At 41.9% G+C, this 26,585-nt stretch overlaps 2 protein-coding genes across 12 annotated transcripts in view; one reads left to right on the forward strand and one right to left on the reverse strand.

Moving 5' to 3' along the window:
* FANCD2 (FA complementation group D2) overlaps positions 1 to 5,327 on the reverse strand; it is a 47,690-nt gene extending 42,363 nt beyond the window's left edge. For 4 of the 11 annotated variants that reach the window (XM_070238443.1, XM_023619979.2, XM_070238438.1 and 1 more), the window contains exons 1-7: positions 5,060 to 5,199; positions 3,399 to 3,491; positions 3,155 to 3,316; positions 2,067 to 2,207; positions 1,163 to 1,230; positions 886 to 989; positions 442 to 502 (exon numbers count right to left, since the gene is read on the reverse strand). In XM_070238443.1, the coding sequence (XP_070094544.1) occupies positions 442 to 502; positions 886 to 989; positions 1,163 to 1,230; positions 2,067 to 2,207; positions 3,155 to 3,230 (450 nt within the window). In that variant the 5' untranslated portion in view covers positions 3,231 to 3,316; positions 3,399 to 3,491; positions 5,060 to 5,199. Of the gene's footprint in view, positions 1 to 441; positions 503 to 885; positions 990 to 1,162; positions 1,231 to 2,066; positions 2,208 to 3,154; positions 3,317 to 3,398; positions 3,492 to 5,059 lie in introns of all 11 variants that reach the window. The other 7 variants (XM_070238442.1, XM_023619978.2, XM_070238439.1 and 4 more) reach the window with 5 other exon arrangements.
* Positions 5,282 to 24,639, forward strand: EMC3 (ER membrane protein complex subunit 3). Its single transcript, XM_001494063.5, has 8 exons — positions 5,282 to 5,641; positions 13,311 to 13,368; positions 13,707 to 13,800; positions 15,255 to 15,359; positions 16,089 to 16,170; positions 17,934 to 18,013; positions 19,026 to 19,108; positions 23,426 to 24,639. Exons 1-8 carry the CDS (start codon positions 5,487 to 5,489, stop codon positions 23,552 to 23,554), a joined length of 786 nt encoding a protein of 261 aa, XP_001494113.1. The 5' UTR covers positions 5,282 to 5,486; the 3' UTR covers positions 23,555 to 24,639.
* Positions 24,640 to 26,585: the final 1,946 nt, after the last annotated feature.

The raw sequence follows: 26,585 nt of genomic DNA on the forward strand, positions 1-26,585 counted from the left end.
TCATTGTATATATGTTTTTATAATTTGAGATGTTTAAAACATGTCAATGTATCGTCTACTAAATAAAAGAGAGAAAAAGGAGGAGAAAAGGGCAAAATCGAGTTAATAAGCACACAAAAAGCTAACTGGGAGGTGACACAGATGTGAATGTGGCAGAGATATAAAAGGTACTCAGAGCACACAGGATGAAGCTTTACAAGACAGGAATCAGAGGCTGAGGAAATAAACAAGACTTGGAGATGTACTGGGCTAATCTGCTCAGTCCGAAGATGCAGACGCTGCCCTACCAGACGCAGTTCAGCAACGGGGCTATGGTAAACTGCTGCAAACCCAAGCTCTCCCATTAAGCTGACTCCACCCTGTGCTCCGGCCACTTATACTTGGGCATACACCACAAATTGCACCCATCAAATGTTCACAGAAAAAGTGGTACAGTCTCACCTGTAATATGTCAATCCCCAGAAGCAATTTAATGAGGCTCTTAGAGTAAGATGTGCCCATGCTGTAAAAAAGAAATATTTGCTTTCTATTTTTTTCCTCATTTTAATGATTCTGTTATCCTTTCTTCATAAAATTGGTTAAATATATAAAGAGAAACTATTCTGTCAGATAAGAAATAAAGAACATGAGAAGACGGTTCTTAAGCCAGGGAGAAGTAGAGAGTTGAAATTCTATCAACACAAGTGAGACACATTCTAGAAGACACTCTGGTTCTTAGTCTCATAACTATAAACTTAATAACTTAAAGCCTAGGTTAAAACTCTGAGGAAAAGAGAGCTTTAAATCAAAAGTGAAATTCCAAAAAATTGCATTCTGCCCCACCCCTCTAGTCCAGTTAGTGTAACAGACTAAAGTTCAGCACGACTCCAAGCCTCTGCTCCACACCTGGCTTCTTCATCCTGCAGACGTTCACAAGACACAAGGCAGTTCCTGAAACTGTCTTGGTCCTCAATGTAAGACTCCAGGCCACTGATAAATTCTTCTATTATCTTAGTGACATTAAAAAAAAAAAGATAGGGTAAGAGTTAGATTTTTAGTTCAACGTTTGCTGTGGGTTAGCTAAATATCATTCTAGCCCATTCAACTTTATGCCAGAGTCTTTAAATTCCCAATTCCAGAGCACTGCTGGCAAAAGCAAAAGTACCAGAGAGAAAATACATACTTTGGGATAAGAAGGATGTTTCTTCAGAGTCTGAAAGAGCTTCTTTTGAAAAATGATTTGATCCACAGCTATGAGGAAAGAATAGTTGGTCACCAGAGTCTTTATCATCTCCTTCCATAGTTTTACTTTCCTAAAAGCCTACGTTTCCTGTCTGATGAAACCAATAAAGATACTTTCAACCAAATTTCAGAGCCAAATCTTCTAAACCCACAGTAAAACAGACTTAGCTTTGACAGAGAATAGTTCTTAAATGTTCTAAAAAAGACATGCCATAACCTTAGCTGAATAACCTATACCCTCAAAGCAGGGCTGTACATGGTTTTATAAATTTTCTCCTGAAATTATTCCAACACAGACCCAATTGTTCTCTGGGCATTAATTAATTTAATTTTATTTTTTGAGGAAGATTAGCCCTGAGCTAACTGCTGCCAATCCTCTTTTCGCTGAGGAAGACTGACCCGGAGCTAACATCCGTGCCCATCTTCCTCTGCTTTACATATGGGACGCCTACCACAGCATGGCATGCCAAGCGGTGCCATGTCCGCACCCGGGATCCGAACCCGCGAAACCCGGGCCGCAGAAGAGGAACATGCGCACTTAACCTATGCAGCACCGGGCTGGCCCCTAATTTATTTTTTCACAAGAAAACACAAAGTAACACTAGGATATAATATTTTTTCTTAAAAAAGAAAAAAAAGATTAGGGGTATTTTACTTTTAACATGCATTAATCAGGACCAAAGACTATAACAACATTCTCTAAAAAGCAATTTCAGTTTCATTCTTGTCTCAAGACGGATGGTGCTCCATTTCTAATCTTCATCGCCTCTCTACTTAGAAAATCCATGATTCAGTTCTGAGCCCTTTCAGTATACCCAGAGAAAAGATTTAGTTTACAATATTACCTAGTTGATGCTGACTCTCTCCTGTTTTAAGAATAATTCCCGATGTTTTAAGAAGCTTTACAAAGACACTGTCATTTTCTTCAACTTCACTATGAACACGAGATTTCTTTGTCTTTTTGGAAAGTGGTTGCTTCCTGGCTTCTGAAAATAGACAAAACTTTCAAGAATGTGACCAATAGTCAAGGAAAGATTAAAAAGTAAACCCTAGAATACAAACCCTAAGAGGAAAGTTGATGGATTCCTAAAGAATTACACTGGAATTGATGCTGTCGTGAAATTTTATCTCTAACAATGGTCAGTGATAGTGGTTTTCAAACAAACAAAACAATCAAATGGAATTATTTTCACCTATTGACTTTTCATTTGAAGAATTCAAAATGTGCTACCTGTAACAAGAATAAGAATGGAAATGTTTTCCACTCAAATTCTAAAGCAGTCAGGGTCTTTCAAGCTGTTGTCTGCAAACCACTGCATTGGAATCACTGGGAGGATTAAAATCATTCCTTAGGTCACATCCCAGAGCTACTGAATCACAATCTTGGGGATGGGGCCTAGGAGTCTGAACTTTTCTCAAGTTCTCTAGATAATAATCCTGATGCACATCAAAGTTTGAGAGCCAATGCAGTGCATGCAGGGTAGAAAGAATGGGGCAGGTCCTCTTGCATCATATCTTGGAGTACAAGGCTCAGACTGGTTTCACCCCAAGCCTTTTAACCTACGAAAAGTAATAAACGAAAACAAACAAGGAGTTGAAGTATGACTATCCCCTCTTCTCCTTTACTCATACAACAAGTTAGAATTGCCTTAATAGAGTAGATGAGGGTAATAAATGAAAAAGACCATCACCCTCTTCCTGTCAGAACTCTTAGGCCTCTGTCAACCACATTCTTACATGGACAGAGTCTGCACTATTTCTTTGCCTCTGGTGTGCTTGCTTTGATATGACTCCTTTCCTTTACACATCATCATCATAGCATTTATCTAGACCAGAATTTTTAAGGGAGGAAAGGGGACCATGCGATTTTTCAAAGGGTAGGGACTACGTTGTATCTTTGTGTCCCAGCACCTAGATGATGCACAGCAGATACCTTCTGTAATAGTAACTCCTCTTAGGGATGTGGAGCCTGAGGCTAAGAGGCTGTGGGCGTGCCCAACGTCACACATGGAAGTAGAGGCAGACACTCAATCCCAAATCTCCTGAGACTAGATTCTATGTGCTCTATCCGTTAAGACTTGATGACTCCCAGCACCTGAAAGTAGGAAGTCTACGTCTCTTTAAGTGCCTCACACATTTGCTACAGGAAATTAAGCAACAAGTGACTAGACACTTACGGGAGGCATCTTCTGTCGGGCTCTCTTTCTCCTCAGATTTTGACAGTCTTCTTTTGGAAACCATTTTGATCAAAGTCTTCTGCAGTTAAATTACTTTTTAGAGCGAAATCAGAGAACAGAAGTTACCCTCTAGAAGGTAGACAAACTCTGAAAATTTAAAGCTCTAGCTCAAAGAAAACTACTCCATCCAAAACCAAGGAGGTTCTAGTCTTTACACTAATGCTATCTAAATGCAGGTGCTGAGGAAACTTCCACTCCTCTCTCTGGCCAATACTCTGTTGCTTTCAAGACTTGTTTACTTAGCTGCCTCTTTAGCCAGACCACTTTCTCCTGCTGAAGGATAAAACCCACAGTTCTCTGTCTGACACTCAAGATCCTTTACCATCTAGCCCCAAGCTACCTCTCCTTTAATTCGTTAATCCAATACTATACCTTAGGGACTGTGCTAGGTGCTGGGGTTACAACTATGAACCAGACACGACTCCTGCCCTCAGGGAGCTTACAGTATAGCAACTAGTCTTGATATAGTTATTTAACTACATTTGTGTAAGTGCTATAAAGGAAAAGCACAGAGTGCTAGGCAGGCTCAAAAGGAGCTTTAATCTAGGCGGGGGTGGGGGTGATGAAGAAAAGCAGGGACAACTTCTCAGGAACAATCTCTTTGGGAAGGTGACTTTTAAGCAGGGACATGAGGGTTGAAATAGGAGTTAGCCAGCAGAAGAGGTACGAGTCCAGGCAGAGAAAAACTCAACACTGAACCGGAAGGAACTTGTAGAGTTAGACAGGAGGCTGCGGAGGCAGGGGAGGGCCGGAGCCACAGGACCTTCCAGTCTGTCTCGCAAACCAGAACCTTCCCGGTCCCAGCGCTTTTGCACAAGGTGTTCCTTTCCCCTGAAATGCTCTTATCTGCCTGGAAACGACCAGTCATCCTTAAAGACAGGCAAATGTCATCTTCCCTGAAAAACGTCCCTCCTGTCCCCACGGGAGTTTGCTGCTCCAGCTTCCCTGCTCCAGAGTTTCTCCAGGAACCCCGACCACATCACACTAGACTGGGGCTCCTTGAGAGCAGGCACTCAGTCTCATTTATCTCCGCATCCCCAGCGCCCAGCAAGTCCCTGGCATAGACAGAATCCCGAGAATATTCGCTTAAACGGGAATGGCCGGCAGGCAGGGAAATACTAAGAGCTAACGAGAACTATTTTAAGTGCTCCACACTCCACACTTCGCTTATTCTTCACAAAGCTTTGTGACGTAGGTACCCTTATTATCCTCCTATGCAGCGGCAGGGCTGGGATTCCAACTGCGACAGTCGGGGTCCAGAATCCGCACTAACTACCGCCTACACTGACTCTTGATTATAACAACGGCTTCCAAGAACGGCTAACCTTTACTATGTACCAGGCACCATGCTGAGAGTTTCTTATTCGCTGTCTCGTTTAATACCGATAACCAGTATCAGCCACTCTGCAGACGGGAAAACTAAGGCAAGTCAGGGCAGTGTGACTTGAGGGCACACGCCCTGAACACGTGCCATATCGTCTCGCTGCCAGAGAAGCCTGAGAGACGGGAGGTGGGGCCGGCCGCCCGGACCCCGTCATCCGGGAGGGCGTCAGAAGTAAAAGCCCTTCTCGTTCCGGCATTTTAACGACGCAGGGAGGTACCTGGGGATTATTCCACGACAGGACAGATGAGGCAGCCGAGGTCCGGGGCGCGGAGGCCCAGAGAGAAAGCCCGGGCTTGGCCGCGGCCTAGAGACAAGGCCACAGTGGCGCGGGGCCTCGACCGACGACGACCGCTACTCAACTCACCCGCCCAGAAGCCGTCGCCGCCCCCTGTTTTCGACTTTCCCGCCCGGCGCGACGTCGCGCTGACGTCATCGAGGCGCGCCGTGCCGTCAACCTTCCGCGCCGGAAGTGGGCGGCCGGGGGGCCCGACTGGTGGCAGTGCGCAAGGGCCTAGGGTGCTGTGGGATCCGGGGCTAGCCAGACTGAGGGGAGTGAGAAGGCCCAGAGGCGAACTCGAAGAGGAGCTCCGGCGCCCCGAAGAGAAACCCGGCTACACCTGCCCGGGAGCCGGCGTTCTGTGAAGATGGCAGGGCCAGAGCTGCTGCTCGACTCTAACATCCGCCTCTGGGTGGTCCTGCCCATCGTTATCATCACCTTTTTCGTGGGCATGATCCGCCACTACGTATCCATCCTGCTTCAGAGCGACAAGAAGCTCACCCAGGAACAAGTCTCCGACAGGTCAGCGCCCTCCCCTCTCTAACGACCTCAGTCCCCCGTGACCTTGGTCAGGAAAGTGTAGGGGGTTATGTTAGTTTACCCGGGTTCGCATCGCGAACTGGGTAACCTTGGCCGAGTTACCTCTGTGTTTCACTTTCGTCATCTGTAAAAGGAGGATGATGACAGGACATGCCTCATAGATCAAGCAAGAGGATTAAATTTTAGACGATGTCTGTAAAACCTTTAGCACAGGGCTTGGGACGTATTAAATGCTCAAAAACAGGTTGCTGTTAATATTGTTAGGCTAGTCGCCAACCATCGATGGATTTATCAATGAACTATAGATAAGGTGGGTGTGATTATACTCTTTTACCAAACTTCTATGGGTGGCCAGATGAGATACTAAGTAACCAAGTGCTTTGCAAAAGTAAAACTACTATAGAGATGTGAGGGGTTGTAATTATCATTTTCCCTCCTGAAGTGGAGGCAACTTCTTCCTCCTGTGCTTCATTAAAGTATTTATCTATGGAGAGGTAATTTGAGACGGTTTTAGGTGGTATCTAGACGTCTGTCCCCGCCGTAAATAAAATACAGTTTTCCCTCAATCATTCCAATTATTTTCAAAGACCATCTCAGATAAATGCTAATATGTCTCTAACACTTCCCTGTCATTTATTAATCTCCCATTTTAACAAAGAGCAAGTCTCAGGTTCAGAACTATCCACTGGCAACAGTATCTAGCTAAAATTTAGTAAGGTTGTTTTGTTTTTATTGTATTCATTATAACAGTTACTTTCTACTTATGGCAAGTAATAGTGGTTTTCCATTTGCTGGTAATTTAAAGGTTTCTTTTAAAGCTTATATAAGCAGAAAAAGTTGAAATATAAGAAATACTAAGTTTTTTTTTTAAGATTTGCACCTGAGCTAACAACTGTTGCCAATCTTCTTCTTTTTTTTCTGCTTTTTTCTCCCCAACCCCCCCCAGCACATAGTTGTGTATTTTTAGTTGTGGGTCCTTCTAGTTGTGGCATGTGGGACACCGCCTCAATGTGGTCTGACGAGCGGTGCCATGTCCGCACCTGGGATCCAAACCAGCAAAACCCTAGGCCGCTGAAGCAGAGCGGGTGAACGTAACCACTCAGCCATGGGGCTGGTCCCTGAGATACTAAGTTTTTAATTGTACAAGTACTAGGTGAATAAGACAAAAATCATAACCACGGAATAAGAATACTGAAGTTTGGGAAGCACTGCTTTATCATTTCCAATTGTGCTTCCCAATTATGCTGAGAGTAATAATAATAAACCAACATTTATTAAGTACTTATTCTATGCCAGGCACTCTGCCAAGCAGTTAGATTCATCAACTTATTTAAAATTCAAAGCAACTCTGAGGTAGATGCTGTTGTCCCGTTTTATAAAAACAGGCTTAAGAAGTTCCATGATCACACCTGGTGAGTTTCAGGACTTCAGCCCAGTGTTCTGGTTCCCAAGTCTGGAGCTCTTTCTAGTCCACCACAGCAGCCACTTCAATTATTTTTCCATGGCATCAGTTTTCGAACTGATCAGAAGCAGCCTCTTGGAGATAACCTTAAGAAATCAGTTCATCACAGAAAAGAAGGCTGTAGAAAGATGCAAAGTGGAGAGAGCTCAGACATTCAGCATTTATTTATTTATTGACACCAATAAGTTGTTCTCATTTTATCCTCAAATAGCATTGAGATAATCCTGAACACATTTTTACAGTTGAACTCCCAAGTTCAGTTTTCTTGACCAGGATTCCTGCTGTCATAGATTCTCTGACACAGTTTTCTACTCATGGTTCACTCTGTAATTTCAGAGTGATGGTTCTGAACGACATCCACCCCCAAGCTCCCTTTTCTAACCTAAAATGGAATTCACAGTTCCTGCAATCTACATACAAGAATATTTAAAAAAAAAAAAAGGCGACATAATGTTCTAATTGTAACAATCAGGAGAAATAAAAGGAAAATACTTTAATTTATATTTCATAAGTGCTTGTGCACAAAGGTCCTAGAAGGTGTAATGCAGAAGTCAGATGCATGCCCCTGGCTATAAAATTGCCATAATTGGGACAGGTTCTATTGTAGGCTGATACATTGTGGTAACTGCTTCGATATCGCAGAAGGCAGTGCTGTCTTAGATGTCACTTTCCTAAATGGTGAACTACTCTTAATAAAGTTCTGAACAAAACAAAGTCCAGGTTTCCCTATGTTTACTCAGTAGTTGCATACTAGGAAGTTTAGTATATATAAAAATCATCATCCCCTCCTCCACAAAAAGTGGAATTAGGTTTGAGACTCAGATGGTTAAAAATGATTTGGTGAGATATTCAAAAGTAGTGTGAGGCATGGCACAGTTCTTTGTGTTGCCCAGCTGTCCCCAGCCTTGTAGGATCCTTAGCGTCCCTTAACCCCTAACAAATGACAGTTTGTGCTCTTTCCTCTCCAGCCCATCATTTAGGCAATCAAAAAAGTTCCACAGATTTTCTGAGGGCCCCCTAGAGGGCAGTACCACCTCCATGGAGAACCACTGCTTTACAGAAAACTCAGCATCCCTGGCCATAAATGCTCCATCCCTTAAGTGAGGTGGTTGGATCATGCCAGCTCTGACATGGTGTGACTGTACCCCACCAGGTCATCTTCTGAGCTGGAGTAGAATGCTGAGCACATGATTCTGAGCTGGCCAAAGTCCAAGGCAAAAGACGTTTTTTAGTTGCAAAACATTTCTCTAAATACAGTCTTCCCTCCATATCCCTGGAGGATGGGTTCCAGGACACAGACACACACACCCACAGATACCAAAATCCGAGGATGCTCAAGTCCCTTGTATAAAATGGCATAGTATTTGCATATAACCTGCACATGTCCTCCCATGTACTTTAAATCATCTCTAGATTACTTGTAATACCTAATACAATGCAAATACTATGTAAATAGTTGTTATACTGTATTGTTTGGGGAATAATGACCAAAAAAAATAGTCTGTACGTGTTCCATACAGACACAACCATCATAGGCCTTTCCATCCGAGGTTGGTTGAATCTGCGGATGTGGAACCCGCAGATGCAAAGGGCTGACTGGACAGTTTAAGTTTTCATTAGCCTGAATGATCATGAAATGGGACATTTGGTTTCATGAGTTATTAAGCTTTTACTCAAAACTTAAACTAAAATTTTGCTAAAATGTATTAAACCCAAACTAAAGAATACATAAATAAAATATATTAGACCATATTTGGGGATAGAACATGTGTAAACAGTGGTTCTCAAGCTTGAGGAATATACCTACTCTTTGGAAAGGAAAAGAGCAAACACAGGTCTTTAAGAATATGGAACTCCAGTTTGAGAAATACTGACTTTAAAAACTAAAGTTTTATTTTAAGAAAACGTCTTTCAGTTGCAAATCACCACTGCAAAAGAGAAGCTTTATCTTTATAACCAGTATGACGACTTATTTTTAGGTATTAATGGAAATGAAAATGCAAGATTAAAAATTCCTTGTAGAACCTGTAGACCCCTGAATACATCTGTGGATTTCAGTTTAGGAAACTAAGTGTTTAGACTATACAGGATAAATTAAGCTTGCCTTGATTCAGGATTGAAATGCCTCGAGGTTGTGGTTCTCAACCCCAATTCTACAAAATTGCTCAGCAATGTAGCAAGTATAGGAGATCCAGCTGGATTTCTGTTGATTGCAGTGCCTGTAGAAGTCCCAGATTATCTACAGTGAACAAGTTTCTACTGATGACCCACCACAATGCCATATGCTGTAGGGTACAAAACGAGACAAGGTCAAGACCCTATGCTCAGGGAGTTTTGGTCCAAGCGATAAAACATCAAAAGGAAAATAATAGATACCATTAATGTAGTGCTTAGGATGTGCCAAGTACAGTGCTACTTACTTTAAATGAGATAAAATATATGAAGAACTCACCTTAAAATCCTTCAGTATTTCTCTTTGGCTCTTTTTTTTTTAATTGTGATAAAATATGCATATCATAAAATTTACCATTTTATCTGTTTTTGAGTGTACAAATTCAGTGGCATTGAGTACATTCACACTGTTTTGCCACCGTCACTACTATCTACTTAGATAGTATTTTGATCATCCCAGACAGAAACTCTGAACCTTTTAAATAGTAACTCCCCATTCCCTTCTCCCTGCAGCCCCTCCACCCCACTTTCTGTCTGAATTTGACTACTCTAGGGACATCATGTAAGTGGAATCTTACAATATTTGTCATTTTATGTCTGCCTCATTTCACTTACCATAAGGTTTTCAAGGTTCATCCATGTTGTAGCATGTGTCATAATTTCAGTCCTTTTTATAATGGCTAAATGAAGTGTATAACATGATGATTTGACATATGTATACTCTGTAAATTGTATACCACAATCCAGCTAATTAACACATACATCACCTCACATAGTTACCTTTTTTTTGGTGATGAGAACACTTAAGGTTTACTCTCTTAGCAAATTGCAAGTACACTCCCCAGCTTTATTAACTGTAGTCATCATTCTGTACGTTAAATCCCCAGAGCTTACTCATCTTATCACTGAAGACTTGTGCCCTTTGACCAGCATCTCCCCCGTCCCCTAGTAACTCCCATTCTACTTTCTGTTTCTATGAGTTTGCCTTTTTCTTTTTTTTTTAGATTCCACATATAAGTGAGATCATACAGTGTTTGTCTTTCTCTCTCTGGCTAATTTTACTTGGTATAATGTCCTCTAGATTCATCCATATTGTTGCAAGTGGCAGGATTTCCTTCTTCCTCGTGGCTGAATAATATTCCATTGCATATATATACACCATGTCCTCTGTATCCGTTCATCTGTCAGTGGGCACTTAGGTTGTTTCCATGTCTTGGCTATTGTGAATAATGCTGCGATGAACATGGGGGTGCAGATGTCTCTTTGAGACTGATTTCATTTCCTGCAGATATATATCCAGAAGTGGGATTGCTGAATCATATGGTAGTTCTATTTTTAATCTTTTGAGGAACCTTTATACTGTTTTCCGTAATGGATGCACCAATTCACATTCACACCAAGAGGGTTTCCCTTTCCTTTCCCTTTCGCTCTTAAGATAAACATTAAAATACAATGGAACCTTAAAAGGGAAGGAAGTCCTGTCACATGCTACAACATAGATGAAACTTAAGGACATACTAAATGAAATAAACCAGACAAGATCATAACTGTATGATTCCACTTATGTGAGGTATCTAAACTAGTCCAATTCGTAGAAACAGAAAATAGAATGGTGGTTACCAGGGGCAGGGAGAAGAGGGAAAAAGGGGAGTCATTTATTGTTCAGTGGATAGGGAGTTTGAGATTTACCAGATGAACAGTTCTGGAGATCTATTTCACAACAAGGTGAATATACTTAATACAACTGAACTGTACACTTAAATATGGTAACATAGTAAATTTTATGTTATGTCTTTTATCACAATTAAAAAAAAATACAGTGAGAGCCACATGGCCTTGTAGAGTCTGGCTCTTGCCCACCTCTCACGCCTTGTTTTCACCACATTTTCCATAGCTCTCCTTCTTTCCGCCGTATGGCCTTTCTTGGGTCTTCAGAGACGCAGTGCTTATTCCTGCCATAGAGCTTTTGCCCATGCCGTTCCCTCCAGCACATTGCCATGTGAGTAATCTCTACTCATCCTTAAGATTCTTTTTTTTTGAAGAAGAAGAAGATTAGCCCTGAGCTAACATCTGCCACCAATCCTCCTCTTTTTGCTGAGGAAGACTGGCCCTGAGCTAACATCCGTGCCCATCTTCCTCTCCTTTATATGTGGGACACCTACCACAGCATGGCTTTGCCAAGCGGTGCCATGTCCGCACCCGGGATCCAAACCGGCGAACCCCAGGCCACTGAAGCACAACATGCGCACTTAACCCCTGCGCCCCCAGGCCAACCCCATCCTTAAGATTCTAACTTAATCATACATCCTCAGCAAAGCTTTCTGTAAGACCTTGACTTCCCGGACTTGGTTAAATCCCCTTTTACACACTCCTGTCGTTCATACCATCCCTCGCTCCTTCCTAGGACATAACAGGTGAATTTCACGTTTATTCCTGTGGTTCTTTGATTAATGTCTTTCTCCCCGACTAGATTTTAACCTTCATGAGATACTTCCTTTTTGATCACTGTTGTTCATATCACTTAACACAGCTCTCAGAAGCTCAAGAAGTATTTGTTCGATGAGAATAAATCTGTTATTGTACAGAACATGAGTGGAGGCTTAGGGGATTTAAATGAGTTGCCCAAGATCACATACCTAATAAGTGGCAGAGCCAGCATTTGAACCCATCTGTCCAACTCCAGAGCTTAAATTTTTCCCCATTATTCTAGACCCAGTGCTGCTTAAACAGTCGGTGGTGAAGGACCAATTTTTTTGTTTTTTAATTTTCAATCTATAGCACATTGATGCTTTTGTGAAATATTTTGATCACGCATATGGGTGTTCTGACAATGTGAAATTACTATAAAGGTTTCTAAACCCTTACTCTTAATGTCTGTACTTCTCTCATCACAGACCAGCACTAGTACACAGGCCACACTTTTAGTAGCTTTAAACTAGCTCCCAGTGTAAGGAACATATTACATGTCACCTCTCCAGGGCTGTGTATAGAGAAGTCAACTGTACAGTATAATGAGGTCAAGAGGAGGAAGACCAGAGAGAATTCCACGAGGGCACCAGGCATCGGTGGAATTTCTCTTCGTGGAAACTCCATGACGTGTTTCATGGAGAAGGTGTTAAGGCATTCGGGGTAGAATTGGTGAAGGAGACGGGCACCAGAGCCTTCCAGGTGTGGAGAAGCTGGAATGTGCGTCAGGTGACAGGGGGACCCTGGGGTGTGGACTCACTGCCTAGAGCAGGTGGTTTGTACCGAGGAGCAGAGAGAAAGTGAACACAATGTTCTCGTGTTCATTTCTGTCTGGTTTTTTTTTCCCTTCACTCTTCAAGAAGGATTAACTTAAGGGTTCCCCCCCACCACCATTAAAACAACTTTTTAAAACCTAGAAAAAATTAGTATTTTGATTTCTATTGTTTGGTATTTGTATCTTAACACCACCCACTTGTTGTATTGCACTCTGTTATCTTTAATGATTAGTTATGTTCAAATATCACCGAATAATTTCATTTATTAATTCAGTAAGTGTTTGTTGAGAGCTTACTAAGAGTCTCAGTCCTGGGTGGAATTTCTATTTGTTTCTGTCAGATCAGAACCCTGTCAAGTCCTCTACTCATTTCTCTGTGGACTTTAAAAAGTTCCTTCTTTATCCTCACCCTTCCTCCCTCCTCTGGCCCCCAAATCTTCTGAGTAGCATCCAACTGCTACTCTTTCACTCAGAGAATGTTCCTTCTTAGCTCATCATAAAGTAAGAAAAGGCTGAGTGTAACGTGCCAAATGTGCCTTCTTCAGACATCTTTGTTCAGAAACGCAGTCACTTTGGAAAAATGCTCTTTTGAAAACTTGATCATTGGGTTAAATGTATTGTGTTGATTTTAAGGATACTTGTGTTGTGTGAAAAGTTTCCACACAGAGCTGTGGCCAAATAGGCCCTCTCTTGTATTTAAATAGGTCTTCTACCTTATTCTCTTTCTTCTAGTGTTTCACTTTTAAAAATCTCATTGTCTTGGTTGTATTTTTCAGTCAAGTCCTAATTCGAAGCAGAGTCCTCAGGGAAAATGGAAAATACATTCCCAAACAGGTACTCATTTATCTTTTATTAAAAGCTCCACGATTCACTGTTGAGGGCAGTAGATAGCTGAGTGTTTTATAAGGGGACTCTTTGGGGAAAGCTGAAGGCTGGCAAAGTCGGTAATTAAGCTGTGGCCTGGTGGTGTTTGCTGTCATTGTGACTCCGACCTTCTTAGGAAATTGTTTTTAAATGTGACTCAGCTAAAGTGTCAGGTTGACTGCCAAGTAGGCTGCCAGCTCTGAGTGTAACAGCATATTCCAAGGGCCGTCTGACTAAGCCTCTGGGGAATAATTTGACAATTTGCTATGTCACAATTTTAAGACTTAAAAAGCTCTTTTTTCTACTAGTCTTTCTTGACACGAAAATACTACTTCAACAACCCAGAGGATGGATTTTTCAAAAAAACTAAAAGGAAGGTAGTGCCTCCTTCTCCTATGACTGGTATGTTTATTCCCTTCTCTCATCTTTGAAGAAGATTTTTAACATGAGTTGGGGGAAAGGGAGGCAGGGGGGATGTTGTTTCATTTAAGTGTTAAACTGTAGAAGAGAGCAACCCCTGGGACCTCAGAGATCATCTGTCTAGTACAGGGATCTACGGAAGTGGAGTTCTGTTTTTCAGACATATCTTCTCGGGACCCCAATGTTTCAAGTGTATTTTTAAAAAGAGCCCTGGGCTGAGGGGCTGGGGAGGCCAGAGCCATTGTCCTTAGGCCACTCCCCTTTGCTGTTCCTCAGGGTCCAAGGCTCTATGGAGCACGGCTGGAAGAGCCCTCCAGTCCCAGCTCCACCCAGAGCCTGCGTCCTGTTGCTGATGGATGGCCCCCAGCTTCTGCCTGATGCGGGGGAGCTCTCACTGCCTCCCCAGATCAGGCATTTCCTTGTCACACAGATTGCTTGGCCCACCCGACAAGTTCTGCTCTTAACGATTTCTTACTTCCACTGATCCCAGTCGTGTGAAAAATACAGCATCTTTAAATAACATGAAATAATTTATTATTCTGTGTTGACTGTCCTCTCATTTTAGTACCCATTTCTCTAGGTGGGATAACCAGCTATTTTAAACCCAGACAGAAGGTACTGGAATTGATTTTACTAAGTCTTTTAGAAAACCTAGAAGAAACAAAAGACCAGTAAATATATGAAAAGATACTTGACTTCACTAAAATCCATGGAATGCAAATTAAAACAAGATGTCCTTTTTAGCCCATTAAACTGGCAGAGAATGGAAAGCTTAACCAAAGGCACTGCTGTCAAGGTCGTGGGAAGTTAGGCCCTTTCACTGTTGTCAAGACAGTCTCACAGTATCTGTCAATTTTAAACGTTCAAACCCCGTGACCCAGAAAATCTTCTAAGAGTTTCTCTTACAGAAACACTTACATAAACATGCAGATTTATGTACAAGATAGTTGTTGGCAGCATTGTTTATTGGCAAAAAAAAATTGGAAACAATCTGCAGGTCCACCCAGAAGTGGTGAGTGTGACCACACAGTGGACTCCTATGCAGACATCGAAAATAATAAGAGCGATATTATGCCAGTGTGGAAATGCCATTCACAGTATAGTAATTTTTGTAAATTAAGCAGAACAGTAAACATAGTATCCCTTCATTGTGTATATATAGAAACTATTTTGTGTATATATATGTATATACACGTATAGGCATGTATGTATATTTATATATAAAAAGATGGAAGGATATGCAGCAAACAATTAAAAGTGTTTAGAGAGTGGGCTCAGAGGAACTGTCTACATCCTGTGTTTCTCTGTCACTCGAATTTTTTACAATGAACTTATATTACTTTAATTATCAAATAAATAAAAAATTTACAAAAAATCAGCAGGAAGTCCCTGCCAACAGTGGTAAAATGTGGTGATCTCTTCTGTTTTTGTCTTAGATCCCACTATGCTCACAGACATGATGAAAGGCAATGTAACAAATGTCCTCCCTATGATTCTTATTGGTGGATGGATCAACATGACATTTTCAGGCTTTGTCACAAGTAAGTTGCAGACCCCGAAGACTTCAGGTTAACTTCATCTCTGATCCTTTCCTGTGTCCCTGTTCACAGAAATCCAGGTGCTGCTATAAGACACTAATATCTTAGGTCCTCTGTTCTCTAGTGGAAACTGATACCGTTCTTTGAACAAAAGAATTTAGTATGCTATGATTGGATGGCCCTTATCCCAAACTGATTGTAATTTCATGATAAGGATGCTTTTTTACTAATAGGTACTCAAATGAGTGACTTGCTAGTTTGTATCTAAAACTAATTTGGTGTTCTAGATGAGTAGGGTGAGGGGAGGCCTATTTCTATTTTGACTTCATTTCCTAGGTATCGGGGTAAGTCGTTTGTCTATTTGTTTAAGTTGTTTTGATTTGGTTTGAATCAGTTTGGTTTCTTAGTAATATGGTTCTCTGTGTATATATTCCACTTGGGTTTAACAGATTGGTGCAAGTTTATTTTCAAATTTTAGGTCACAGCTCAGTTTGAGTCTCTGCTTCTTAAGCAATAGAGAAGCTGGAGTTGTTCAAGGTTCTATAGTAGAGTTGCATTTGACTGATATTTCTTCAGAAATTGACACAAATTCCCTTCTGCAAATCATTTTCCAAAGTCTGTATGTACAGAGTTCCCACCTCCTCAGGGAAAGAAAGTGCGCATTTACATTTAAACTTTTCTAAAAGTAAAGAAGCTAGGAGTGATTGTGAGCTTTTTCCTTCTTCTCTGCAGCCAAGGTCCCGTTTCCACTGACCCTCCGTTTTAAGCCTATGCTACAGCAAGGAATCGAACTTCTCACGTTAGATGCATCCTGGTAAGGACTTCCTTTTGTTTCATAAGAGCAAACCAAAATCTAAAACCAATGTCTCTTAAAGAACAGGATTTCCAGTTTGCATACTTCACTGTAATAGGTTTTTGGAGTTTTTCTCATTGAAACTCCACTCAAAATGCCAGGTGGATTATGACAACTTTTGTATGGGTCTTCCAAAAGGAGAGAATGTGTCAGCCTCTTTTCTCTAGCTTTTTGGGGCTTGGGAGTAGATGTGTCCACCCCAGAAAAGTTAAAAGATAAAGCCAGGGACTCTCGCCAAGGCGCACCTTTTAGCAATACCTGGAGCTTGTGGGAATGGATGTTTGTATTTTTTTTTCCAAAATACATTACTGCCAATAATAACATGAATCCTTTTCTTTGGTACCAGTCACTGTGCTAGGTGTTTTCCATATATTATCTTATTTTGTCCTCATAGCAACCGTTTGAAGTGGAGGGATTGAGATTTGACCACAAAATCTGTCCAAATCCAAATAAAATAAATTTACCATTTTATTTTTTAGAGCAGAGTAATAAAACTCAGTCTGAAAAGTTCTTAGAACACTGCTACAGCATCTGGAACCCAGTAGCGCTTCTTCATGTGGTCTCTCCAGACTGTTTTGTCTATGGCTTCCCAGAGACTGGCATGAAAAAGAAGCCAGACAGGAGGACCACCAGTGGGAATCTTTCTCACTCCGTAGACTGAGCACAGCAGTCTCTGGCTGTAAGCGGGGGCAGGACAGACCAGATGCTGGGAGACTCTTGACTCTGCACACTTCAGCTAGAGGAGAAGAGCTGGGCTTTGTATGAGTAGCATGACTCGATGAAACCTTGACCTTCCAGGCTCGTTTGGGCTAAACAAAAACTTCATGGGCTGGAGAAAAGCTTTTTTATCTTTTCTCGTCATCTGGGCAGGTATGTGACTGACACGCTCATGTGGACGAAGGAGACTGGAGCCTAGGTATACAGCTAGGTTACTGTTAGACACAGATCTGCAACGTTACCTACAGATAGGTCATTTACTTCTCTGCAACCTGTGGGACTAACCAGAATAGACCCCAGTTGTGTGACCCAAATATTAGAATGAAGCGTAGATTTCTTTCCTGTATCATTTCTCATACTCTTAGTTTTTATTATTTGCAAGCATGTTTATTTTCTGGGGGTAAGATGAGAAACCTAAACTAAGGAAAGCTTCGGTGATAAAGTTCAAAACTTGGAATGGCTTTCCCAGTAGCTGCCGTCCGCAGTGGGCAGCTGTTTCCTGCAAGCCGCCTCCTATCCTTAGTTGTAAGTCTGCAGCTCACCACCTCTTGTGACTTCCTTTAGAGAATGGGATTCAGGAGAGGAGGCCTCTTTCAATCGTTATTTTACGTACTTCTGTATTGTTTGCATTTACTCTGTATAACAAGTATCTGTTGTTTTTATAATTAAAAATAATAAATGGCTTGAAAACTCATGTAGAAAAGAAAATTAAACAAAGCTTACCTTCCCTGATGAAATGGAGCACACCAGTCGTGAGTTCGGTTCCTGCTCCCGAATGCAGAAGACTTTATTGCATATGTGGAAGTAGCAGCTTGCCTGCTGAGAGCTGTAACTATTTGTAAGACTGCTTTCATAACTTGCATTTCTTCTTTGGTTGTGCTTTGGATGAATATAGCCTACCCCAGGTGATTTCTTTACGTACTCTGAACAATTTTCGGTGGTAGAAAGGCATGCACTACATTAATTCTGAAATAACTACCTATATTGTTTCACTTGTGCTTTGCTAGGGTGAGTTCAGCATCCTGGTACTTCCTCAATGTCTTTGGGCTTCGGAGCATTTACTCTCTGATTCTTGGCCAAGATAATGGTAAGAAGCACATCAGGTTTAATAAGCAAATGCTTTGATAAATGAATCATCCATGCCAGGGCCAGAAGAATCATGTAGGCTGTGCTGTTTGGTAGCATAATCAAATACAAAGCTTCATTCCTTAAACTTGTTCTTAAGTTTCTGAAGTATTCCGAAAGAGTCTTAAAAATTCCAGGGTTGGGGCCGGCCCGGTGATGTAGTAGTTAAGTTTGCACATTCCGCTTCTGCGGCCCAGAGTTCACAGGTTCAGATCCCAGGCGTGGGCCCAGCACCACTTGTCCAGCCACGCTGTGGCAGCATCCCACATACAAAGTAGAGGAGGATTGGCACAGATGTTAGCTCAGCAACAGTCTTCCTCATACACGTACACACACACAAATTCCAGAGGCAAACCGCAGTTCTGCATTCTCGTCGGCAATCACGGGGACAGTATCCCCCAAATCTGATACCCTCCTGTGTGGGACCAGCACCAGCCATGTAAGCCTGTAAACCTGAAGCTGAAAGAAGACCTGGTTTATCAGTTCATTGACTGGAGTTCTTGCCAGTACCAAGCCTGGCTCTCTTACTTAATGCCTGGGGCCTTGGGCAAGTTACTTAACCAGTCTAATCCTCTGTTGGCTTATCTGTAAAATAGGGACCTTTATAATTAACTTGAGGGTTTGTTGTTAGGACTGGATGAGGGAGAATACGTAAAGCCCTTAGTGAAGTACCTGGCATACCGTAGTTGCTCAGTAATTTGTGACTGTTGTTGTTGTTGTTTAAATTTAAAATGAAGTTTAGTGCTTCCTTTAGTTATCTTTGTTCTGCGATTATCATCCTCATTTTTCAGAACAGGTAAAGTGGCTTTCCTGGGATCACGTAGCCAGTGTGTGACAGGGCCAGTCAGTGCATCTGTCATATGGTTCTCTAATCCACTGCGAGCGTCTCTAAGTGTTGTGTAAGGACTGTTCTTCCTCAAGGGCACTGTGTGCTTGCTGAGCCCTGGCACTCAGTAGGTGTGTCTTACCTGCAGCTGCTGACCAATCACGGATGATGCAGGAGCAGATGACGGGAGCAGCCATGGCCATGCCCGCAGACACCAACAAAGCTTTCAAGGTACACTCGCTTCTCCTTCCAGTTTCACTGAAACTCCGAAAGGCCTTACCAGAGTTTCTTTAAAAAGGGGTTCCCTGGGAGCCGGCCCTGTGGCCTAGTGCTTAAGTTCACGCGCTCCACTTCCACGGCCCAGGGTCTCGTTGGTTCAGATGCACTTGCTGGGTGCAGATATGGCACCGGTCATCAGGCCATGCTGAGGCAGCATCCCACATGCCACAACTAGAAGGACTCACAACTGAAAATACACAACTATGTACAGGAGGGCTTTGGGCATAAAAAGGAAAAATTTTTTTTAAAAATCTTTAAAAAAAAAAATGGGTTCCCTGAAGTGAGTGTAGTATGTATGATGCCATCGTTTAAATTTAAATTGAGCAAAAATGTGTTTTAGTTTACGTGTCTCTTATTCCTGAAGCAGAATCATCTGTTAAGTAAATTAGAGATTCTTAGTACTTTCCTGGTTCTCAAATGCTCACCCAGATTTAATCCACACTGTAAATGAAGCTGTAAAAACAGTCCAATCAGGTAAACATTTGGAATATTTTGAACTTTTCTGAACTCTGTAGACATCATATGTAAATTTCATTTTTAAAAAATCAGCACTTAGAGCTTTTTCATGAAATGATTCTGGAATTTGCAAAATCCACTATAATTTTTGTACAGCAAAATCTCCCTAATTTTTCATGATAAAAACTAGAAATAGAAGGGACCTTGTTCATCTTCATGAATGGCATCTGAAAATCCCACAGCTAACGTCATACTCATACTGAAAACTTTTCCCCTAAGATTAGGAACAAGACAAGGATGTCCACTCTTGCCACTTCTATTCAACATTGTCCTGGATGTTCTAGCCAGGATAGTTAGGCAAGAAAAAGAAAAGGCGCCCAGATTGGAAAGAAAGAAGTAAAACTATCTCTGTTTGCAGATGACATGCTCTTACACACAGAATGTCCTGAGGGATCCACAAGAAACTGTTAGAGCTCATAGACTAGTTCAGCAAGGTTTTAGGATACAAGGTCAATATGCAAAAATCGATTATATTTCTACACACTGATAATAAAAAATCCGAAAATGAAATTCTAAGAAAACCGTTTCATTTACAATCATATCAAAAAGAATAAAATACTTAGGAATAAATTTAACAGAAGAAATACAAGACTTGCACGCTGAAAATTACAAAACATTGCTGAAAGAAATTAAAGAAGACTTGAATAAATGGAAAGACATCCGTGTTTGTGGATTGGGAGACTTAGTATTGTGAAGATAGCAACACTCCCAAACTGACCTATAGATTCAACACAGTCCCCATCAAAATTCCACCTACCTTTCTTGCAGAAATTGACAAGCTGATTCCAAAGTTCATGGGTGGAAATGCAAGGGACCCAGAATAGCCCAAATAATGTTGAATAAGAACAAAGTTGAAGGACTCAAACTTCCTGATTTTAAAACCTTCAGAGCTACAGTAATCAAGACTATGTGGGACTGGCAGAAGGATAGACATATAGTCAGTGGGACAGAATTGAGAGCTCAGAAATAAACTCATACATTTTTTTTCTTCCCCCCAAAGCCCCCGGTACATAGTTGTATATTTTTTTTAGTTACGGGTCCTTCTAGTTGTGGCATGTGGGGACGCCACCTCACCGTGGCCTAAAGAGTGGTGCCATGTCCACGCCCAGGATCTGAACCAGTGAAACCCCGGGCTGCTGAAGCGGAGCGCACAAACTTAACCACTCGGCCACGGGGCTGGCCCCCAGACCCATACATTTAAGATCAATTGACTTTGGACAAAGGTGCCAAGACAATTCAGTGGGGGAAAGAATAGTCTTATTGCTAACTGGGTCCAGAGTTTCTGTTTCAGAGAATGAAAAATTTTGGAAATAGACGTGGTGATGATTTACAACATTGTGAATATAATTAATGCCACTGAACTATATACTTAACAGGGGTTAAAAGTGGCAAATTTTATGTTATATATATATCTTACCACAATAAGAAAAGTAAACAGTTTTTCAAAAAATAAAAATTTTTAAATGGGTCAAAGACCTAAATATAAGAACTAAAACTATAAAGCTCTTAGAAGAAAACATAGCTGTAAGTATTTGTGACCTTGGATTAGGCAGTGACTTTTAGATATGACATTAAAAGTATAGGCAACAAAAAGAAAAATAGATGAATGGGACTTTGTCAAAATGGAAACTTTGGTACTTCAAAGGACGCAAAGTGAAAAGGCAACCCACAGAATCTGCGGAAATGTTTGCAAATCATATATCTGATAAGGGTCTAGTATTCAGAATAAAGAACTCTTAGACCTCAACAGTAAAAAGACAACTCAGGGGGCCAGCCCAGTGGCGTGTTGATTAGGTTCGAGTGCTCTGCTTCACTGACCCGGGGTTCGCAGGTTCAGATCCTGGGCACAGACATGAAAGGATCTTCAACAGGAGTAGCCATTGGAGAAATGCAAATCAAAACCACAATGAGATGCTACTTCATACCCACTCAGATAGTTAGAATAAAAAAGATGGACAGTAACAAGTGTTGACAAGGGTGTGGAGAAATTGGAACCCTCATCCATGCTGGTAATGGTGCAGCCACTTTGGAAAGTGGTTTTTAGCCTTTCCTCAAAAAGTTAAACATAGTTACCATGTCACCCAGCAATTTCAGTCTTAGATAAATATCCAAGAGAACTGGAAACATATGTCCACACAAAAACTTAAGACAGGAATGTTCAGGGGCCAGCCCGGTGGCCGAGTGGTTGGGTTCATACGCTCTGCTTTGGCCACCCAGGGTTTTGCCGGTTGGGATCCTGGGCGCAGACATGGCACCGCTCGTTAGGCCACGCTGAGGCGGCATCCCACGTAGCACAACCAGAAAGACCTACTACTAGAAATACAACTATGTACTAGGGAGCTTTGGGGAGAAGAAGAAGAAAAAGAAAAAGAAAAGAAGATTGGCAACAGATGTTAGCTCAGGTGCCAATAAAAAAATAATAAATAAAAATTTAAAAATAAGGATGTTCAGAGCACTATTCATAATAGTCAAAAAGCAGAAACAATGTGGGGCTGGCCCAGTGGCGCAGCAGTTAAGTTTGCACATTCTGCTTCAGTGGCCTGGGGTTCATCTGTTTGGATCCCAGGCACAGACCTTTGCACTGCTTATCAAGCCATGCTGTGGTAGGCGTCCCACATATAAAGTAGAGGGAGATGGGGATGGATGTTAGCTCAGGGCCAGCCTTCCTCAGCAAAAAGAGGAGGATTGGCGGCAGATGTTAGCTCAGGGCTAATCTTCCTCAAAAAAAAAAAGAAAAAGCAGTAACAATCCAAATATCTATGCATCATCTGATGAAGAGATAAACAAAATGTAACATTTTGGAATATATGTATAATGTATGGACAATGGAATGTATAAGATGGAATATTATTCAGCTATAAAAAGGAATGAAGTACTGAATCATGCTACAATAGGGAGGAACCTTGAAAACATGCTAATTGTGAAAGAAACCAGTAACAAAAGATCATACATTGTGTCCAGAATAGATGAATTCAAAGATACAGAAAGAAAAGAAGTAGTTGCCAGGGGTTGGGGGTCGGGGGCATGGGGAGTGTCTGCTGTTTGATGTGGAGTTTCTTTTTGTGGTGATGAAAGTGTTCTGGAATTAGTGTGATTGTTGCACATCTTTGTGAATCTACTGAAAACCACTAAATTGTACATATTAAAAGGGTGAATTTTATGGCATGTGAGTTATATTTTTAAAAAACCCACACCCATGAGCTGGCGTTTGTATTACATATTAAATTTTTTTTTTTTAAAGATTTTATTTTTTCCCTTTTCTCCCCAAAACCCTCCAGTACATAGTTGTATATTCTTCGTTGTGGGTCCTTCTAGTTGTGGCATGTGGGACACCGCCTCAGCGTGGTTTGATGAGCAGTGCCATGTCCGCGCCCAGGATCCAAACCAACGAAACACTGGGCCGCCTGCAGCGGAGCGCACGAACTTAACCACTCGGCCACGGGGCCAGCCCCTAAATTTCATAAAGTAGTTTTTTAAACCCACTGAAGGCAAAAGTAGTCAGCATTAATAGACTTTTTGAGAAATGTAATTAGTTACCAGCTCCAGTGCCTTGAACAAATTATTCTACCTTAGCTTTAGTCTCCTTGTCTGTAAGTTGGGTGGGGATGAACGGGGCGGATAGCAGCGCCTGCCTCATGGCCTTGAATGAGCCCATCCATGTAAATAGCTTAACCAGCTGGTGGCTTGGAGTGGGTGTGCGCTGAAGGTCAGTGCTGCTCTTGGTGACAGCCCTGGTGTTCTCTTCCTTTGCAGACAGAGTGGGAAGCGTTGGAGCTGACGGATCACCAGTGGGCACTAGATGACGTCGAAGAGGAGCTTATGGCCAAGGACCTCCACTTCGAAGGCATGTTCAAAAAGGAGCTACAGACCTCTATTTTTTGAAGACCAAGCAGGGTTTAGCTATGTCAGGACCTCGGAGTAGCGCTTAACCTTGTCACTGCCGTTTGAGCTGGAGCCTCTCAGAATAAAAAGGAGGATGCATGAGCTGGTGGCGGGTGTGCAGGAGGATTGTTCTTGTCTGAGCCGGGTTCTCTTTCACGCTTGACACTAGAGGAAATACGAGGGATGTGTGCTGGGTGACTTACCTGGAAACAGCTATTTTTAAAATGTTTTAAATTTTCCTTCTGGCGACTCTAGTAATAAAAGAGAAAGGGGGAAGACTCAAGCTAGTGATTATATATAAAACTTAGCAAAAATTCAACCTTTGGAAAAAGCATTATCAGTTATAACTAATTATTATGTACAGTCAGCCTGTCTTCTGACCATGGTAAACTCCTGTTCTCTTGGGAGCCAAGCACCCTGTGTTTTACCTTTAATTTTCGTTAGTATTTTTATAACTTTCTTTATACAAATAATACATTTTCCAATTACTGAAAATTTTGGAACTATGGACGAGCAAAGTGAAATTTCCTGTGGTGTTCATTTTGAGCCTACAGAATGACAAAGAGCAAATGTGTCAAAACCTGATTCAAATAAACTCTTCAGAGTGAATACCCGGGGCCAGGACAGACTTAGCAAACCTTCTATGCTCTCAGTGCTGCCCAGCGAACATCAGGGCCCTGAGACACTGCCAGATTCTCACGTGCCTTTGGGATCGTCAGAGAAGGGTTCAACAACACGAGGTCTTGATCTGGACTTCAGAATGTATCTAATCCATTGACGAATCAATGGTGCTGTGCTGTCAATGGCTACTCGGTGGAACAAAAGGCCCCATTTCCCAGTTATTCTGCATAAGAGAGAGTTGACATACCGCTGTAAGAAGGGAAAGAGGGTGATTGCTGGCAGACACATAGTTAAGGGTTGCCCCAGAATAAATCTCTGGATTAACTCTCCCGGGAAAGTGGCAGGGTGCCGTTTCGGTACCAAGAGGCGAATGTAATTTGCATGTTGAGCACTGTAATCAACAACAAATGACTCTTGACTCTACAAATTAAACCATCCTGTTTTCTCTTCTTTGACTATAAAAATGTTGCCTCTATGGGTCACTAACAGCTTTCTGCCAACAGTTATGAGTATCTATTGTGGACTAGTGCTGGAGAGTCTAAGATGAAAAGATGTGACACTTGACCTCAAGGAACTCATAAGAGAGACACATAAGAAATTGGTGGTTCTGAACCCTTTTTTGGGTCACAGAACCTCTTTGAGAATTTGGTGGAAGCTCTGACCCTCCCTTCCAGAGTAGTGTACATGGGCACAGACACAGAGATTTCCCGGGTAACCCAGGGCCATTGATAGGCCTTCCAAAGCCTGTTCTGAGTGACCCATCGACCCAAGGTAAGAAATGTTGATATTTAAAATAGCAGCTTAAACAAAATGTTAAAGGAGCAGGTGTTCACGTGAGAGCTAACTTTTGACCTGGGCCTTACAAGGGTTCTGCAATGTATAAGGGCATCCTAATCCGAGGGAACAGAACCAGCAGAGGCCCACAGATTAAAATGTCCACAATTCATCATGTCCGAGGATATGGGGAGTGGTGTGGTATATACGGCTGGAATGCAAGCAGCAACTGGTGACTGACTGACGTCACCCTCATTCCTACAAGGCATCCTCAGAGCATTTCAGTCTGCCTCTTCACCCACAGTGTTTCTTTTTCCCCGTAGCCAAGGTACCTGAGTAAAATGTGAGAGACTTTCCTGACCCATCATGTTGGTGGTCAACGCACATGTCCTTGGCACCAGCAAGTCACAGGGAAAACCAGGTTTGTTCTAGCAGGCTCTTCCCAGAACCAGCACACAAGTCCAGGGAGTGGTGCGTATCGTGTGTGTTTCTGGGAGTTCAATCTGTGCCAAGCTACTAAATGAACATTTTACCTTTTCCGTCAACCTGGACTTATCACCCAAAACCGTTTAGGACCATCTAAAATGTCCACTTACTGATCGTGGTGTAGAAGGTGACTTCCCAACACAACTCAGAAAAATAATGAGGACTTAGATTTGAGGCGAGTAGGTAAACGTGCACTTAGGGACAGAAGTCAGTGTGGTTCCCCTGTTTGCTCTGTAAGAATGTGTTGGGCATGTGTGTATGTGAAAGACATGGAGGGTTACTAACTGTGACAAATATTGCAGTTGCAAGTGAGAGAGACTGAACTCAACCTGGCTTAAGCAATTTAAAAAAGAGGAATGTAATTGGCTCAGTAACTGAAATGTCCCCTGGTTTGTTGGCTACAGATCCCGGTCCTCAAGTGCTGTCATCGGGACTCAGTTTCTTTATCAAATATGGTTTTTTCGATTCTCAGGCAGTCTGTCTTCTCATGGAGACACCAGCTTAGTAACCCCAGTGAAAAGAAAGTCCCCCTTTCTGAAAAACTTCATTAAAAATCAGGATAATTGATCTGATTAGGATCACATAGAAATTCCAGAAACTCCTTAGCCCCACCTAAACTGCAAGGACTGAAGGTGGTGCAGCCACTTTGGAAACCGGTCTGGCAGTTCCTCAAAAAGTTAAAGTTTCCATATGATCCAGCAATTCCACTCGTACATAGATATATACCCAAGAGAAATGAAATCGTTTGTCCACACAGAAACCTGTACACGAATGTTCACAGCAGCATTAGTCATAAGAGCCACAAAGTGGACCAACACAAATGTCCATCACTGATGAATGGATAAATTATGTATGCTGCATCCATACGATGGGATATTATTCAGCAATAAAGAAGAACGAAGTGCTAATATAACCCGGGACACAGAGAAACCTTGAGACATAGTAAATGAAAGAAACAAACGACCGCATATACGATCCTGTTTCTTATGAAATGTCCAGAATAGGCAAATCCATAGAGAAAGGTAGATCAGTGGTTGCCACGGCTTGAGGGGAGGAGAGTAGGGAATGATTGCTGATGGGTACAAGTTTCTTTTGGGGGTAATGAAAATGTTCTAAAATTGAATGTGGTGATGGTTGCACAACTTTGTGA

The sequence above is a fragment of the Equus caballus genome, chromosome 16, assembly GCF_041296265.1.
Source record: "Equus caballus isolate H_3958 breed thoroughbred chromosome 16, TB-T2T, whole genome shotgun sequence".
Taxonomy (NCBI): Eukaryota; Metazoa; Chordata; class Mammalia; order Perissodactyla; family Equidae; genus Equus; species Equus caballus.

Bases quoted from the DNA above. Each gene is read 5' to 3' on its own strand.
- EMC3 (XM_001494063.5), top strand. From the start codon at position 5,487: ATGGCAGGGCCAGAGCTGCTGCTCGACTCTAACATCCGCCTCTGGGTG. The intron at 5,642-13,310 runs GTCAGCGCCCTC...TGTATTTTTCAG, and splicing joins CAGGAACAAGTCTCCGACAG to TCAAGTCCTAATTCGAAGCA. The intron at 16,171-17,933 runs GTAAGGACTTCC...GTGCTTTGCTAG, and splicing joins CTCACGTTAGATGCATCCTG to GGTGAGTTCAGCATCCTGGT.